This window comes from Emydura macquarii, unplaced genomic scaffold, assembly GCF_026122565.2.
Source record: "Emydura macquarii macquarii isolate MOO-44397 ecotype Brisbane River unplaced genomic scaffold, CSIRO-AGI_Emac_v2 contig_1348, whole genome shotgun sequence".
NCBI classification, from domain to species: Eukaryota; Metazoa; Chordata; order Testudines; family Chelidae; genus Emydura; species Emydura macquarii.
This window is the reverse complement of record NW_027131485.1, coordinates 11,756,432-11,769,404: the sequence shown is the minus strand read 5'-3', so window position 1 is coordinate 11,769,404 and position 12,973 is coordinate 11,756,432. Positions and strand designations below refer to the sequence as shown.

At 43.4% G+C, this 12,973-nt stretch overlaps 1 protein-coding gene across 4 annotated transcripts in view; it reads left to right on the top strand.

Moving 5' to 3' along the window:
- AXIN1 (axin 1) overlaps positions 1-12,973 on the top strand; it is a 132,507-nt gene that overhangs the window by 92,892 nt on the left and 26,642 nt on the right. For all 4 annotated transcript variants that reach the window (XR_010920361.1, XM_067551170.1, XM_067551171.1 and 1 more), the window contains exon 5: positions 6,138-6,275. Coding sequence is in view for 3 of the 4 variants with exons in the window: in XM_067551170.1 (XP_067407271.1) it covers positions 6,138-6,275 (138 nt within the window). In the remaining variant the exon portion in view is untranslated. The remainder of the gene's footprint in view (positions 1-6,137; positions 6,276-12,973) is intronic.

Genomic DNA, 12,973 nt, shown 5'->3' with positions numbered 1-12,973 from the left:
GACATGTCTACACTAAAATCTTAAGTCAACCTATATTAGGTCGACTTACATCCACCGCAGTAATTATTGCAGTGGTTTATGTCCACACTACCCTCCTTCAGTCAGTGGTGAATGTCCTCACCAGGAACGCTTCCCGTGACCTAAGAGGGGCAGTGTGGAGAGCTGGAGAGCCCGGGCTCGCAGCTTCGCTCACAGCTGGGAGCCCGGTTCCCCACCCCCTACCCTCCGACTACTCCCTTCCAAGAATGACAGCCAAGAGCCTATGTAAGTAATACAGTGTCTACATGGACACTGCATCGTCCTAACGATACCAGCATCAGCCCTACGCCTCTTCTGGAGGTGGAGTTATGTCAGTGTAGCAGGGCACTTACATTGGTGGGAGCAAGGCTGTAGTGTGTACACTGAAATAGTTAGGTCGACATAAGCTTCCTTATTGTCGACCTAACTGTAGTGTAGACCAGGGCTTAGTCTTTTGTCAGGATTTATGTAGGCTGAGCACCATACTCTGCATCTGCAACATTATCATCGGTCGTCTTTTCTCTCCACGGAAGAAGACCTTCAACAGCTTAGTAGAGCCTTCTAATTAAGAACTTCTTGGACTGGTATCTGGAGATACCCAGTTTACTGAAGGAGACTCACCTTTTGGATGTACTGTAGATCCAGTCTGTTCTAATGGGGAACTCGCTCCCTAAATCGTATGTTCCAGGGGAGCTGGTTTCCATACGAACACAAGCTTCATACCAGCCACTGGGAGTCAAGGGCCCTCAGTCTTACTAAAGATGCCTCTTCTCAGCCACGTGCTAATCTGTTTGGACAACACAATGGTGATGGCCAACCTAAACTGCTGAATACAGTGTGCATCCAACACTCCTCCTTAGCAGCCTTTCTCTGCTCACAGACACTTAGGGCTCATTCCACCAGAGCTGTGGGGTCTTCCTCGGTGAAGAAGGACAAGCCTGGGCAGACCCTGGTGGCCAAACTGTGTTGAGTTTGCCACCAAGTGTTTGGTTCACAGTGTCTCCTGGCATTACCAGCAGAACCTAGATGCATGATGTTGGGTTGATAGATGCTCTGAGAAGCCTTCCTCAGCAACCTTGTGGTGGTTGTTTTCTTGGGAAGGGCTAGTCATTTTGACAGGCCTTTTCCTCTACCTCTTTTACTTCTCATTAGCCTTCCAAACCTGGATTTGATCACTTCTACATAAGCCCATCACCAACTATAAGTGGTTGCAGCCACATGGCAGAGAAAACAACGTTTTCCTATCTGTGCTAAGTGTTCTCCAAGGTGTAGTGACACCTTTATGGATACTCATCTGGAATTAATGTAGACGGAAGATGACCAACTCATGCAGAGCAGGGTAAGATGCATTTCTGTCTGGTTTTGTGTGGCTGATCAGGTTAGAAACTGGAATGGAGAATTTCTAGTGGAGATTATTCCAGAGAAAAGTCCCTTCTTGAACAGTTTGGAGGCACTGTAGTAGAACCTCACTAATCTGCAACGCTCAGTAGAAGTCCCCATTGTGGGTTATTGAATTTTGTGGATTAGCAATAAAAAAAAAAGTGATGCTGATAAATAAAGTTCATTTATTTAAATAACTGTACTTTAGCTTTAATTATTTATATGTCATAAAATGCTAACGAGCGTTCTGAAGTACATGTTGTAAAAATAACAGTCTTTAATATGTAGAAGCAATCCCTTACCCCAGTGGTCCTGGATGGCTCAGAGACAGAACTCTGACAGGCACTTTATGTTGATGATTAGGGAGAGAGAACCTTATTTTTATACAAATTGAGTGTGTGGACTAGCAAGCTTTTTCTGCAGAGGTTCTTAAACACTGCTTGCTGGAGTTGGCTGGTCACATAGTGTGAACTCTTCATTTCCAGGGGCTAAATTTCATTAAAAGACAACTACATTTATGTAAACTGCTTTACTCATCACTCTTTTCCATGGAAGCAATTGCTGGAACTGCCACAGAGTTATGCCTCAACTTTTTGGGACAGGGATTGGCATTTATTATTTCTGTGAAGCCCTTAGTACAATGGGGCCCCGATCCTGATAGCAGCCGTTAGGTGCTACTATGACATAATAAATAACAAGGGAAGTATGCCTGCCTGGAGAGAAAGGGAGGGACTGGGCACTAAAAATTCTATCTCCAAGACTGGCTGCTAAGTGCCACATGAAACGGAGGTTTCTGTCATCCGTTCTGGAGCTGGCACATCACAGAAAACAGGGAGCAGGTAAGAGGTGTTTGTACTGATGTTTTTCCCTGCTACTGGGGCTCCCTTAGAACCATGAGTTCTATGGTGCAGATGTCCGAGTAAGAGAGAAACTATATTAAATATGTTTTAGAAGCCCCTGTCTTAAAAAAGTTTTCCATACATAATAAAGGCATGATTTTAAGACCTGATATCTTGGGACATATAAGGTACCAAAGCTAGAAATGTGTGCTATTGGGAATGTGCGAATTCCCACTTTCCAGTGAGTTTACAGCTCCAGTTTCTAGCCTTGTTCCATGTGTCTGGATCTTACTCATTCCAGTTGGGTCATTTGCACTGGCCATCCTGGCTTCAGATCAGCTAAATTCCAGGGGCAAAATGCCACTATTGAGGAGAAAAAAGAAACTCTTTCTTAGACATTGTTTTCTTTTTAATGGTGGCTTTTTGACAATGGAAATGGATTTGTATGCAGAGTGCAGGTCAGACAGTCCAAGGCACATGATAAATGAAGTGGATCACCTGGGCATCACATCCATTTAGCTCATGTATGTATTAAGTCAGGGAAATCCTATGGTCTGTGCTATACAGACTAGAGCCGACTAGATGATCACAGTGGTCTCTTCTAGCCTCAGAATCTATGACTTGTATATGATGCCTCTTTTAAAAGATGTTAATATATAAACGGTATTATGTGAAGTGGAATATGCCTTCCTGATTTAATGATAACGTCATTTCCCTGTATCCTTGCTCTGAGTTATTCCCTAGTGACTGGGAGTATGCTCTAGATGTTTGCCATCACAGGTGATGTGTATATGACTTTCAGGGACTGACACCTGACTCCTTGGTCTTTCCAAAAGAGCACTTCTCAGCAAAAGTAGTCTGTTTTACTGTTTAGCTACCTGAATCCAAGTCTCTTCTATGCGATTCTCTCCATTTTCCGTCCATTTAACTAGCTCACAAATACATAGTGAGGCAATGTACAGAAGTGAGTTAGTGCCTCCTCTGAAAGTGTCCAACACAGCTCATATACCCTTTGTAGAATTATTAGTCTTCCAGCCCTTCAGCAGTTCATTCCTGAAAGAGAGATGGTAAAGAATGTGTATTCATTCCACCTTGTCGGCAAAGGACGTCACCACACAGCTGTAGCTTATACAGTATTTTAAGAGGCTAGGAAGCATACCTTTGTTCACCTCTTTAAATAGTCAAAGGAAGGAAAAAAACAATTATTTAAGTGCATCCTGAGACACTAGGTGAATGACAAACTCCATGCCCAGCAGTGCTTCTTTCTTGCACTCAGCATTCAATGTGAGTCATCCACTGCTTGGGAGAGGCCCAGGAATAAAAGATGCAGACTAAATTCCCTTTTCCACCAATCCAGGGTGATTCCTCTCCATCTGGATGGGCTTCGTGCAGAGGGCAGGATGCTAAGGAAACATCTTACACAGCCCTTCGCATTCCCGTCTCTTCTGGATGACTAAAATTGTCTGTCACTTTTCAGAACTGCCCAGGGCCAGTGTCTGTGTTGTCACCAGCCCTGACCTACCTGCCAAAGGTATTTGGAGAACAGCACCCAATTGGTGCATCAGTCCTTCCATTGGTTCATGCAGAGCAGGCACTCTCTTCCAGGAATCCTTTTGGGTGAAAATTACACGATGGCTGCGGAAATCTTTTGGAGCATTGGGCCTGAATGCTGCTGCAAAGGTGCAGTGTAAGAGAAGGGAAGGGAGAAGAAGGCTATCATGGTCCAGAGTACTTGTTGCCCATGTCATTCAGCCCTTGATCAGCTGTACTTTCCAGCACAGAGTTTTACGGTCATTGAGGCCAATAAGCAAAGCCCATTGCTTCCATCTGTGGCATGGGTTTTTATGTAATAGAAGGTATCCTCAACTCATTGCTTCCATAAGGGGGGCTCTGGCCTCTTTTAAAAGTTATGTTAAACATAAACTTACTTTCCCCAACTCCCACCCCAGCATGTGCTAGGGCAGACCAATCACAGGATTTGGTTGCACCTGTAACTCTTGCAGAAAAGCATTATTTCAGTCCTCCCTATTGGACTGTAGATTAACTCTCATGTTCTGCATGAGAAAGAAACTTGAAGACTTCCCAGAGATTTGGTCTCTACTCCTCCGTCTTTACGATTCCCAGGTAGAAGTGTATTTCTGGTATCATAGCCATTCTTTATATACGTTATCCTGCATGTGACACAGTCTGTCAGGCCTTCTCACATTCTGGTAGAGGTATCGGTGCCTTGACTATCTCCTGCCTATATTCCTCAAGGGGCCTTGAATGGCCAGAAAGAGAGACTAACCAATCAGGAGCCAGCAGGCATGTTAAGAAGATTTGCCTATTTCATCCTTCAGGGAAGTGCCAGGTGAAGCTGGGGTCTAGGACAGCTCCTCAGTCCTAACCCAGAATTCTGGGCCAGTCTTCTTTAAACACGGTGACCAAATGGTTACTTTTTTTCTGTTTGTTTACAAGTTTAAACTTGCAGACAGCCAAATTTTGAGTTTACCTGTTAAAGGGCTGGCACCATGCACATTGTCACACAAGTCATGCTCCGGATGGACTGACACAAGCTGTTTTGCTTTCATGTGTAATTGTTTTGTCTCTAGTTGTAGGAAATATACATCTCCCTCTTCCTTTTTTCATGAAAGGACATATTCAGTTTTTAAGTTTTCATGTGACTGTACTTTCAGTCTTGTTTTCAGCATTCATGAAATTTTTAGTAGGGATCAGTCATTTCACGTTGTTGTCAGCACAGCAATAGAATAAAGGGTAATGGAGAAAATGCAGTTGCTGTCAGTTGGATAGTTCCTTACAGGGACATGTCACTGGTCTGTAGTTCAGCTCTCTAGATGCAGCATAATTTGGTATGGGGAAAGAGAAAAAGTGGTTGGCCTCTTCTGCTCTCTGCATGGAGGGAGCATCTCTCTCTGTCTCATGAAACAAATAGAAAATAATTCTTTTACCTGCCTTGTTTCCTTAGCAAAATGGTCCTTTCACCATTCTTCCCTGTTCCTGTCTTACCATCTGGCCAGCTCAGGACAGGATGCTGCCTTCAGAGTGATCAGTAAATGCAAGACTAGAGCCATTTTTTTCTAGTTAATGTCAATTATATCTCTTTTTGCATTTCATAAAGTGACGAGATATTGCCATTCTGACGCGACCAAATAGCAGCCTTTGCATTATTACTTTTGCAAGAACTAGATGCAGTTGTGCTGTGTCATTGTTCCACGTAGAGAGGATGCGTCATGGGAAACAGTTGCCTTTTGTGCATGGGTTAAGTAGTACAAACTGTGTCGGATGTAAACAAAAGGAGGATCCCAGCAGGCTAGACCACAAGAGTTCACCCCTTTTGGCTGTATTGTGCCAGACTTACACAGATAAGTAGGTAACCTTCACCAGCCTAGATTGGTGGATCCACATGACAGAAGCCAAATATGCATATTAGAATTCCCCTGGTCTGTTAAATGAAAAGATGGTAACTTTTCTACTACAAATTCCCAATGTTTCAGCTCTTTGGTAAGAATAGCATTTGCTTGTTAAATTTAATTTGTATAAACAATAAGGAATGACCCTGGCATGTCTGAAACAGAGTTAGGTTATTCAGTGATAACCACATCCCTGGAGTTGTCATCCTAGAAAATCTCTTCATTGTTAAGGAGCTGTGTAGATTGGGTGCAGAAGGAGGTCCCAGCAAGGATAGCAGAACTCCAGTTTCATCACTGGTATGCTGTTTGCATGGACCAAACCATCCCTTTGGGTTATTCACCAGCTTGTCCAAATTCTACCCTCCTAGTGCTACCTGATCCCCAGTAGGACACTAGCATTCCAGACTGAGTTAGGATTTCATTTAAGATTTTAAAGTTTTTGCTTCAGTTCATTGCTGCTTTTGCTAACGATGGTGTGTTCTTTCTTCAGCGGACGTACCGAATGCCAAAGGATATCCATGTTGAACCACAGAAGTTTGCTGCTGAACTGATCAATCGTTTGGAGGAAGTACAAAGGGAACGTGAAGCAGAGGAGAAATTAGAGGAGCGCCTTAAACGTGTTCGAGCGGTTAGTAGCAGCCTCAACATCTCTGGAAACTGGGAAATACAGGTCGTTTGAATAACTTGCACCATGGGAATCCTTCAGCAGCAGTTGTGTTCAGTAACAATACTTTGTCATAGGTTATCATGCTGCTGAGCCTTATGATGTTTCACGAGAGCTTAAATGACCGGGTGGGACACCATGGTACATGTGACCCATCCGTGCCCAGGGTAGCCACCTGAGAATGCTAAGATCAGGGCAGGCTGCAAAAGGGGAGCAGATTCTCCCCGCGCTGGTGGGTGACACTGAAGCCTGGCTTCCCAACCAGCCACGAACTGCTTCTGATTTCCCCACACTGGATATCAAGAAGCTAGTCCACAAATGCCCACAGCCCCCTTTACTGCATTTCAGCTCCAGGCTCCCAAATCAGCACAAGATCCAGTAAAGAGACCAGTTACTTAAACTCTGTGCTCTTTACTAAAAAGGTTCCCTCTGACCCCAAGGGGTCAGCCACAGCACCAGATAAATATAAGTTTGGATCTTACCTAAAATACCACGCTGTCAGCCAATCCTTTAGTAGCTAACACTAAAGGTTTATTGTAAAAAGAAAGAAAGAAACCATGAGAGAAATGTTAAAGGATTAAAGTAAATCACAGATATACAAATGATTAAAAGTCCATTTACATCAGGTTTCTGGAAGAAATGTGGAGTTGCAGGCTTGTATAATTCCCTCTGGTACACATCCAACACCTGGATGGGCCTTAATCCTTCGGTTCAGTTGCATGTGAATTGATCCAGAGGCAGGTATATGTCAGTAACTGGACAGGAACAAAGGCCAAGATGGATCCTGTGGTTTGATCTTATAAACTCCCTCCCCCGGCCATGCGGCCTGTGGACAGTCACAAGACCCAAACTGGAGTCCAGAGTCACATGGGCCAATCCTGGTGACACTTCAGGTATGCCTGGGGTCCAGAGTCACATGGGCCGATCCTGATGACTCTTCAGGTGTGCTTGGGCCCCTCCCATCTGTGAGTGTCTTGATGGGCCATTAAGCAGGCTATTGTCTTGCTACCTCTCTGTCTGGGGTGTGTTCCAGCCAGCCCAAATTGACGTACAGAAATATCAAATACATTCATAACTTTCATTTCACATATACTACATGAACATGAGTATTATTATCTTACTCAGCCCAATATATCCCTCCTAACAGTACCTGATATATCTCACACGTATTATTATGATCCTGCCATACTGATGTCACACAATATACTAAATACCAGCCCGCGTGACAGTACAGTCTTGGATTAGCCGCAAAAATCATACCAGGCTCTTAGCTGCATGGAAAGCTGTGAATAGGAGAAAGGTGGGTCAGTCCTATGTGAGACATTTTGCTGAGAAAGCTGAGATAGTTCACGTAGCACCTTTACATTCCTGATATTCTGTGTTCCTCAGTACATTTAAATACTATTTTGTAGTGTAAACACTATTTTGAAGGTACAAGATGTTCTGCTGTTATTTAACATCACAGACGTCAGCCAACTGTATAGTTAGAGTCCTATGAAATTAGTTTGTGCATCTTAGTTTCTAGCGGATGACCGTCCACATAACAAAATCACCACCTCACAAAACCAAATGGCAGCTTCTGTCTCTGATGTTGACTATCACTTGCAATCTCACTGCTGAGGAAAAACAAGCACAGCACACAGTCTGGACACTTGGTTACCTTTTCCAGTCCTGAAGAAGAGCTCTGTGAAACTCAAAAGATTGTTTCTTATACCAAGAGAAGTTGGCCCAGTAAAAGATGCTCCTCACCTATCTGTCTCACTGCAAGACCTGGCAAACTTGTACCAGCACCAGGCTATTTAGGGCATTGCTTTTAGCTGCCTCTCTGGTCACAGCCTAAAGCAGTGTTGCAAAATATGCAGTCCTGGCCAGCTAAGCCAGACTCTTATTAAACAGAAGGCAAAAGGAGAAGGATAGGAAAGAGAAGAAATAAGATGAGGAAGGAAAAGAGAACATGGGGATGCATGTATGACAAGGTCTCACATCCCAGGTGGTGGTTGGGATTCAGTGGATGTTGCGATGTTATTTGGTTCCCTCTCTCTGGCCCAGACTGGTCAAGACATTTCTCAGGTTTAGGATGAAGTGTCACAGTAGATCCCAAGAATTGGTAGAAGTATCAGCCATAAATAGCTTGCTCCTTCTTCTGTTTTCTTGTTATAGAATCATAGGGTGAGAAGGGACGGCAGGGTCATCTAGTCTAACACCCTGCCAAGATGCAGGATTTGTTGGGTCTGAACCATCAAAGACAGATGACTATCTAGCCTCGGTTTGAAAACCTCCAGTGAAGGAGCTGCCACCACCTCCCTATGTCATCTGTTTCCTTGTCCTACTGTCTTACAGTTAGGAAGCTTTTTCTTGAGATTTAATCTAAATCTGCTATGCTGTAGTTTGAACCCATTGCCTCTTGTCCTGCCCTCTGTGACAAGAGAGAACAACCTTTTTCCATCTTTTTTATGGCAGCCTTTCAAGTATTTGAAGACCTCTATCATATCTCTCCTTAATCTTGTTTCCAAATTAAACATACACAGTTCCTTCAGCCTTTTCTCATATGGCTTGCATTTCATCCTTTTGATCATCTTTTTCACTCACCTCTGAATCCTTTCCCGTTTCTCTGCATCCTTTCTGTACACTGATGACCAAAACTAGACACAGTACTCTATCTTGAGGCCTAACCAGCACCGAATAGAGCAGTATTCTCACCTCCCGTGATTGCATGCTATGCCCCTGTTAACGCAACCTAAAATTGCATTTGCTATTTTTGCAACAGCATCGCATTGCTGACTCATGTTGAGAGTGTGATCCACAACTCCCAGATCCTTCTCTGTAGTGCTGCTACCAAACCAGTTATCCCCCATTCTGTATTTGTGCATTTGGTTTTTCTTCCCTAAGTGGAGCACCTTACATTTATCTTTGTTGAATTTCATTTTGTTGTCTATAGCCCAGTTTTCCAATTTATCAAGGTCCCTTTGAATTTTAGCTTTATCCTTCAGTGTTGGCAACCCCCCCAGCTTTGTGTCATCTGCAAATCTGATCAGTCTGCTCTCTATACCTACATCCGGGTCATTAATTAAGATGTTAAACAACACCAGACCCAGAATAGAACCCTGTGGTACCCCACTGGAGACCTCCTCCCTCTAATCTTCCATTAATAGTTATTTTTTGTTTGTAGTTGTTTAACCAATTTTGTATCCAATTAATAGTAGTTCCGCCAAGCCCACATTTTTCCAGCTTGCCTATCAGAATGTCATGTGGAACGGCGTCAGAAGCTTTGTTGAAGTCCAGATATATTATGTCCACTGCATTCCCCCTATCCACCAAATCAGTTACCCTGTCAAAGAAGGAAATCAAGCTGGTTTGGCATGATTTGTTCTTGGTAAATCATGCTGTCTGCTAGTGATTACCCCTTCATCCTCCAGGTACTCACAAATGGAATGTTTTATACATTCCTCTAGTAGCTTCCCAGATATCAAAGTCAAGTTCACTGGTCTATAGTTCCTCCATTTTCCCTTTTTAAAGATTCTTTCAGTCAACCAGCATCGTGGTAGCCAGCTTCTCCACCACCCCTTCATGTCTCCTTCAGAGGATGCCAAACGGAGTGATGGGCAACATGGCCTGTCTTCTCATTGTTTTGTTCACCAGTTTGGTCTAATGTCCAACATGACAATTTTGGTTCACTGATTTCTGGTCCCCACACTTCTCTTGTTCACCAAATATGATCTTAACACAGTCCTTGAGTTACATGAGTGGGCCATTTTGTTTGGACTAACTCAGTCTTTGTCTCCTGTTTGCACTTTTTCCCATTAGTATTTGTGGTTATAGGTTATTGTGACATTTTATTAACTTTTATTTACATTTCCACAATTAGGCTCACAAGTGTGGTAAATTGGTAGGCCCCATTACTATAACTTCTCCCCATGTTGCCCCAGCCCTCTGCCTCTTCTAGCAAACACTGCCAGTAGCAGTACCACAAAATCAACAAATACCCATTTGCTAGAGAACAGTCTGAAGTGTATGTAACCCCATTTTCTTTTTGACTTAATCCACATTTGAGCCCAGGTTTCCAGCTAATGCCGTATATTAAAACCCTGTGCTACTCACATGATACGATATATTTGGATAGTCAGTGCATGGTGTTAGGGATTCAGAATAACTAAGCATAAGGCTTTTTAGTTCAGCACTTGAAGTGCAGGACCTGCTGGTATCTGCAAAAGGAGAGCTTGAATTCTGAGGCATCAAAGCTTTGGGACACAAATGTCAGCACTGGAGACCTCCCCTTAGTGCAGATATCTGGGGTGGCTCGCTGAACAGTGCCACAATTTAAAAAAATCAATAAAATTGAAAAGCCTCAAGCACAGGTTCAGCACAGGACTTGGAAACATTTGCAAAAGCTACTGAAAAAAAGAACTTTTCAGACCCTTCGCCAAACTGCCTGCAGTTCCCTTTCCAAGGCAGTGTCAATCAATAATGAGTACAGGAGAAAGAAAAATGAATCTAGAGTCAAATGATGTTATTAAGGAAGCACTGTCAAGTAATTTATACCCACCATTTATGTTTTTTTCTTAACATTTAGAAAAATCAAGCACTGAACTGTTTTAATCAATCCCTTTAAATTCCCTAGAAAGGGTTCTTTGGATGTATGTGTTCTCCTATGGTATTTCCAGCACAAGTATTTTAGTGTTGTGCTGCTGAATGGCAACTAGAAAGTCAAATGAGCTATTAACAGATCGATCTAGCTTCACTGTCTGACCTGAGTGAAATTTGAAATGCAACCAGCCACATCACCAGTGAGAAGCATATCTGTGTTTACAGTTCTTCCCATGTTGTTAATGTAAAGCATTGCTAGTATTACTAGGAAGGGAACTTCTTTTAGCATCATTTTTACTCAGTGGCATCCCTGAAATTAAAAAAAAACAAAAACCCACAAATACATCAGGGGAAATCTTTCAGTTTGCTAATCTGTAATAATTTGATAGGTAGAAAGGAAGGGAAACAAGATATTGCTGGTTCTACAGCTCATCAGTGTGTGTTTCAGTGTTCCTAGCTCAATGGACAGGGCTGTGCAGAATTCCCTGGGTTGTAGTGTCACTGCTGGACAGTATGTGTTTTTCAAATGACTGTTGTTGCATTCTAAACCTAATTAAAGGCACCTCTGACAATATTGTAGCTATCAGGCCCCATCTAGTGGGCACAGCAGACGTGATTTTCATTATTCTGTTTTGGAAAGTGCAGTCTGCACAGACCATGCTGTCTCTGAAATGTTGTTAGCAGTGCTTCATTCTCAGGAGCACTGAAACATCTGCTTTAGAGCTCACATAAAGGAAGGGCTAGAGCATGTGCCTCCCACATGAAAAGCCAATTGTGGGGTTTGCATAAGCCAATAATAGCTGTTGTATCCACATGCTATTGCTTTATGCATTGTCTCTCTCATAAGATGTCATTTTAATAGCCTGCAGTAGCTACCCAAGTACAGCACCAGTTAGAACATAGCATATCCCATCAGAACACGTACATCCCATTGTACCACCTTCAAACTACATGTTTGGGCCTGGTATTCTTTGTGTTGATGTTACGCATGTGGTCACTATCCCCACTAGCTGGGCCTTGTTTTATGACCTTTACAAATTAGACTTGTTTGGTTTTCAGCCTTACCACGCCCTACAATGGGTGTGGTCTGTACTGAAATGGCCCTTATCTGACAGCTGCGGAGTGTAGGCTGGGGCTGTCTTGGAGAGGCAGCCAGGAACCTGCAGCTCCAGGGGAGGGAGGTTTTGAATTCTCTTGTGTGGTGACAGCCCTTTTACTCCATTTAGCTCACACATTCGGCTCATGTCCCCAGTGGGGACCTGTTTTCATAGGTTGCTTTCAAACACAGGTGTGTTTGTGATGATTGCAGCATGTGTGAAGGAAATGGGGGGGGGCTGGATGGGCAGCCCTCCAGGGTGAACTCCCAGGCATTTGAGAGCAGCTGCAGCAGAGGGAAGGGCGGTGTAGGCACTGCTCTGGAGTACATAGCGTACCATGCCTTTTCCCTCTCTAATTTCTGGGATGTGCTTCCTCACCTCTGTTGTGAAGGGTGCCTGCAGTGACCATGCTTTTTGTGATGTGAATGCCTGACCCCGATGATGTCATTTAGGTTTTAAACTCTCATGGTGAAGGTATCTGTTCTTCCTTCTCTTGATCTGTGCCTGGCCCTGGTGACTTTTCAAGCTGATTAATTAGTGGATGCTGATGCGATCTGCAAGTGGGCAGTTAAAACGGATGTGAACCACTGTGCTCTGGTAGAGAGCTCATGCTGCACTGGCAGGCTAGAGACCTGCACTGAGCATCCTGCACTGCAACTCATGGCTTACTATTCCCATGAGCAGGAATAGTGAAGGGGCAGATTAAATAAATTGCTTGAATTCTCCTGTTTAAGTAATAAAATAAAGGCAGGATCCTGGCTCCCTATAAAGCAGCTTCATAAGTATCTAAGTGTATCTTGGAGAATCAAACAGTTTGTCAGCTACAAAATTCCTGGTTGTCAGCAGTGGAAAGTTTTCATTCTTACTGGCGTGCCCATGAGTTAAAATGGAATTCAGTGTTTTAAAGGACAGTTATCAGCTGCTCTCTGTGATCACCTCGCAGACTAGCACAATGAATGTTTGAGTTATAATCTGGTTTCT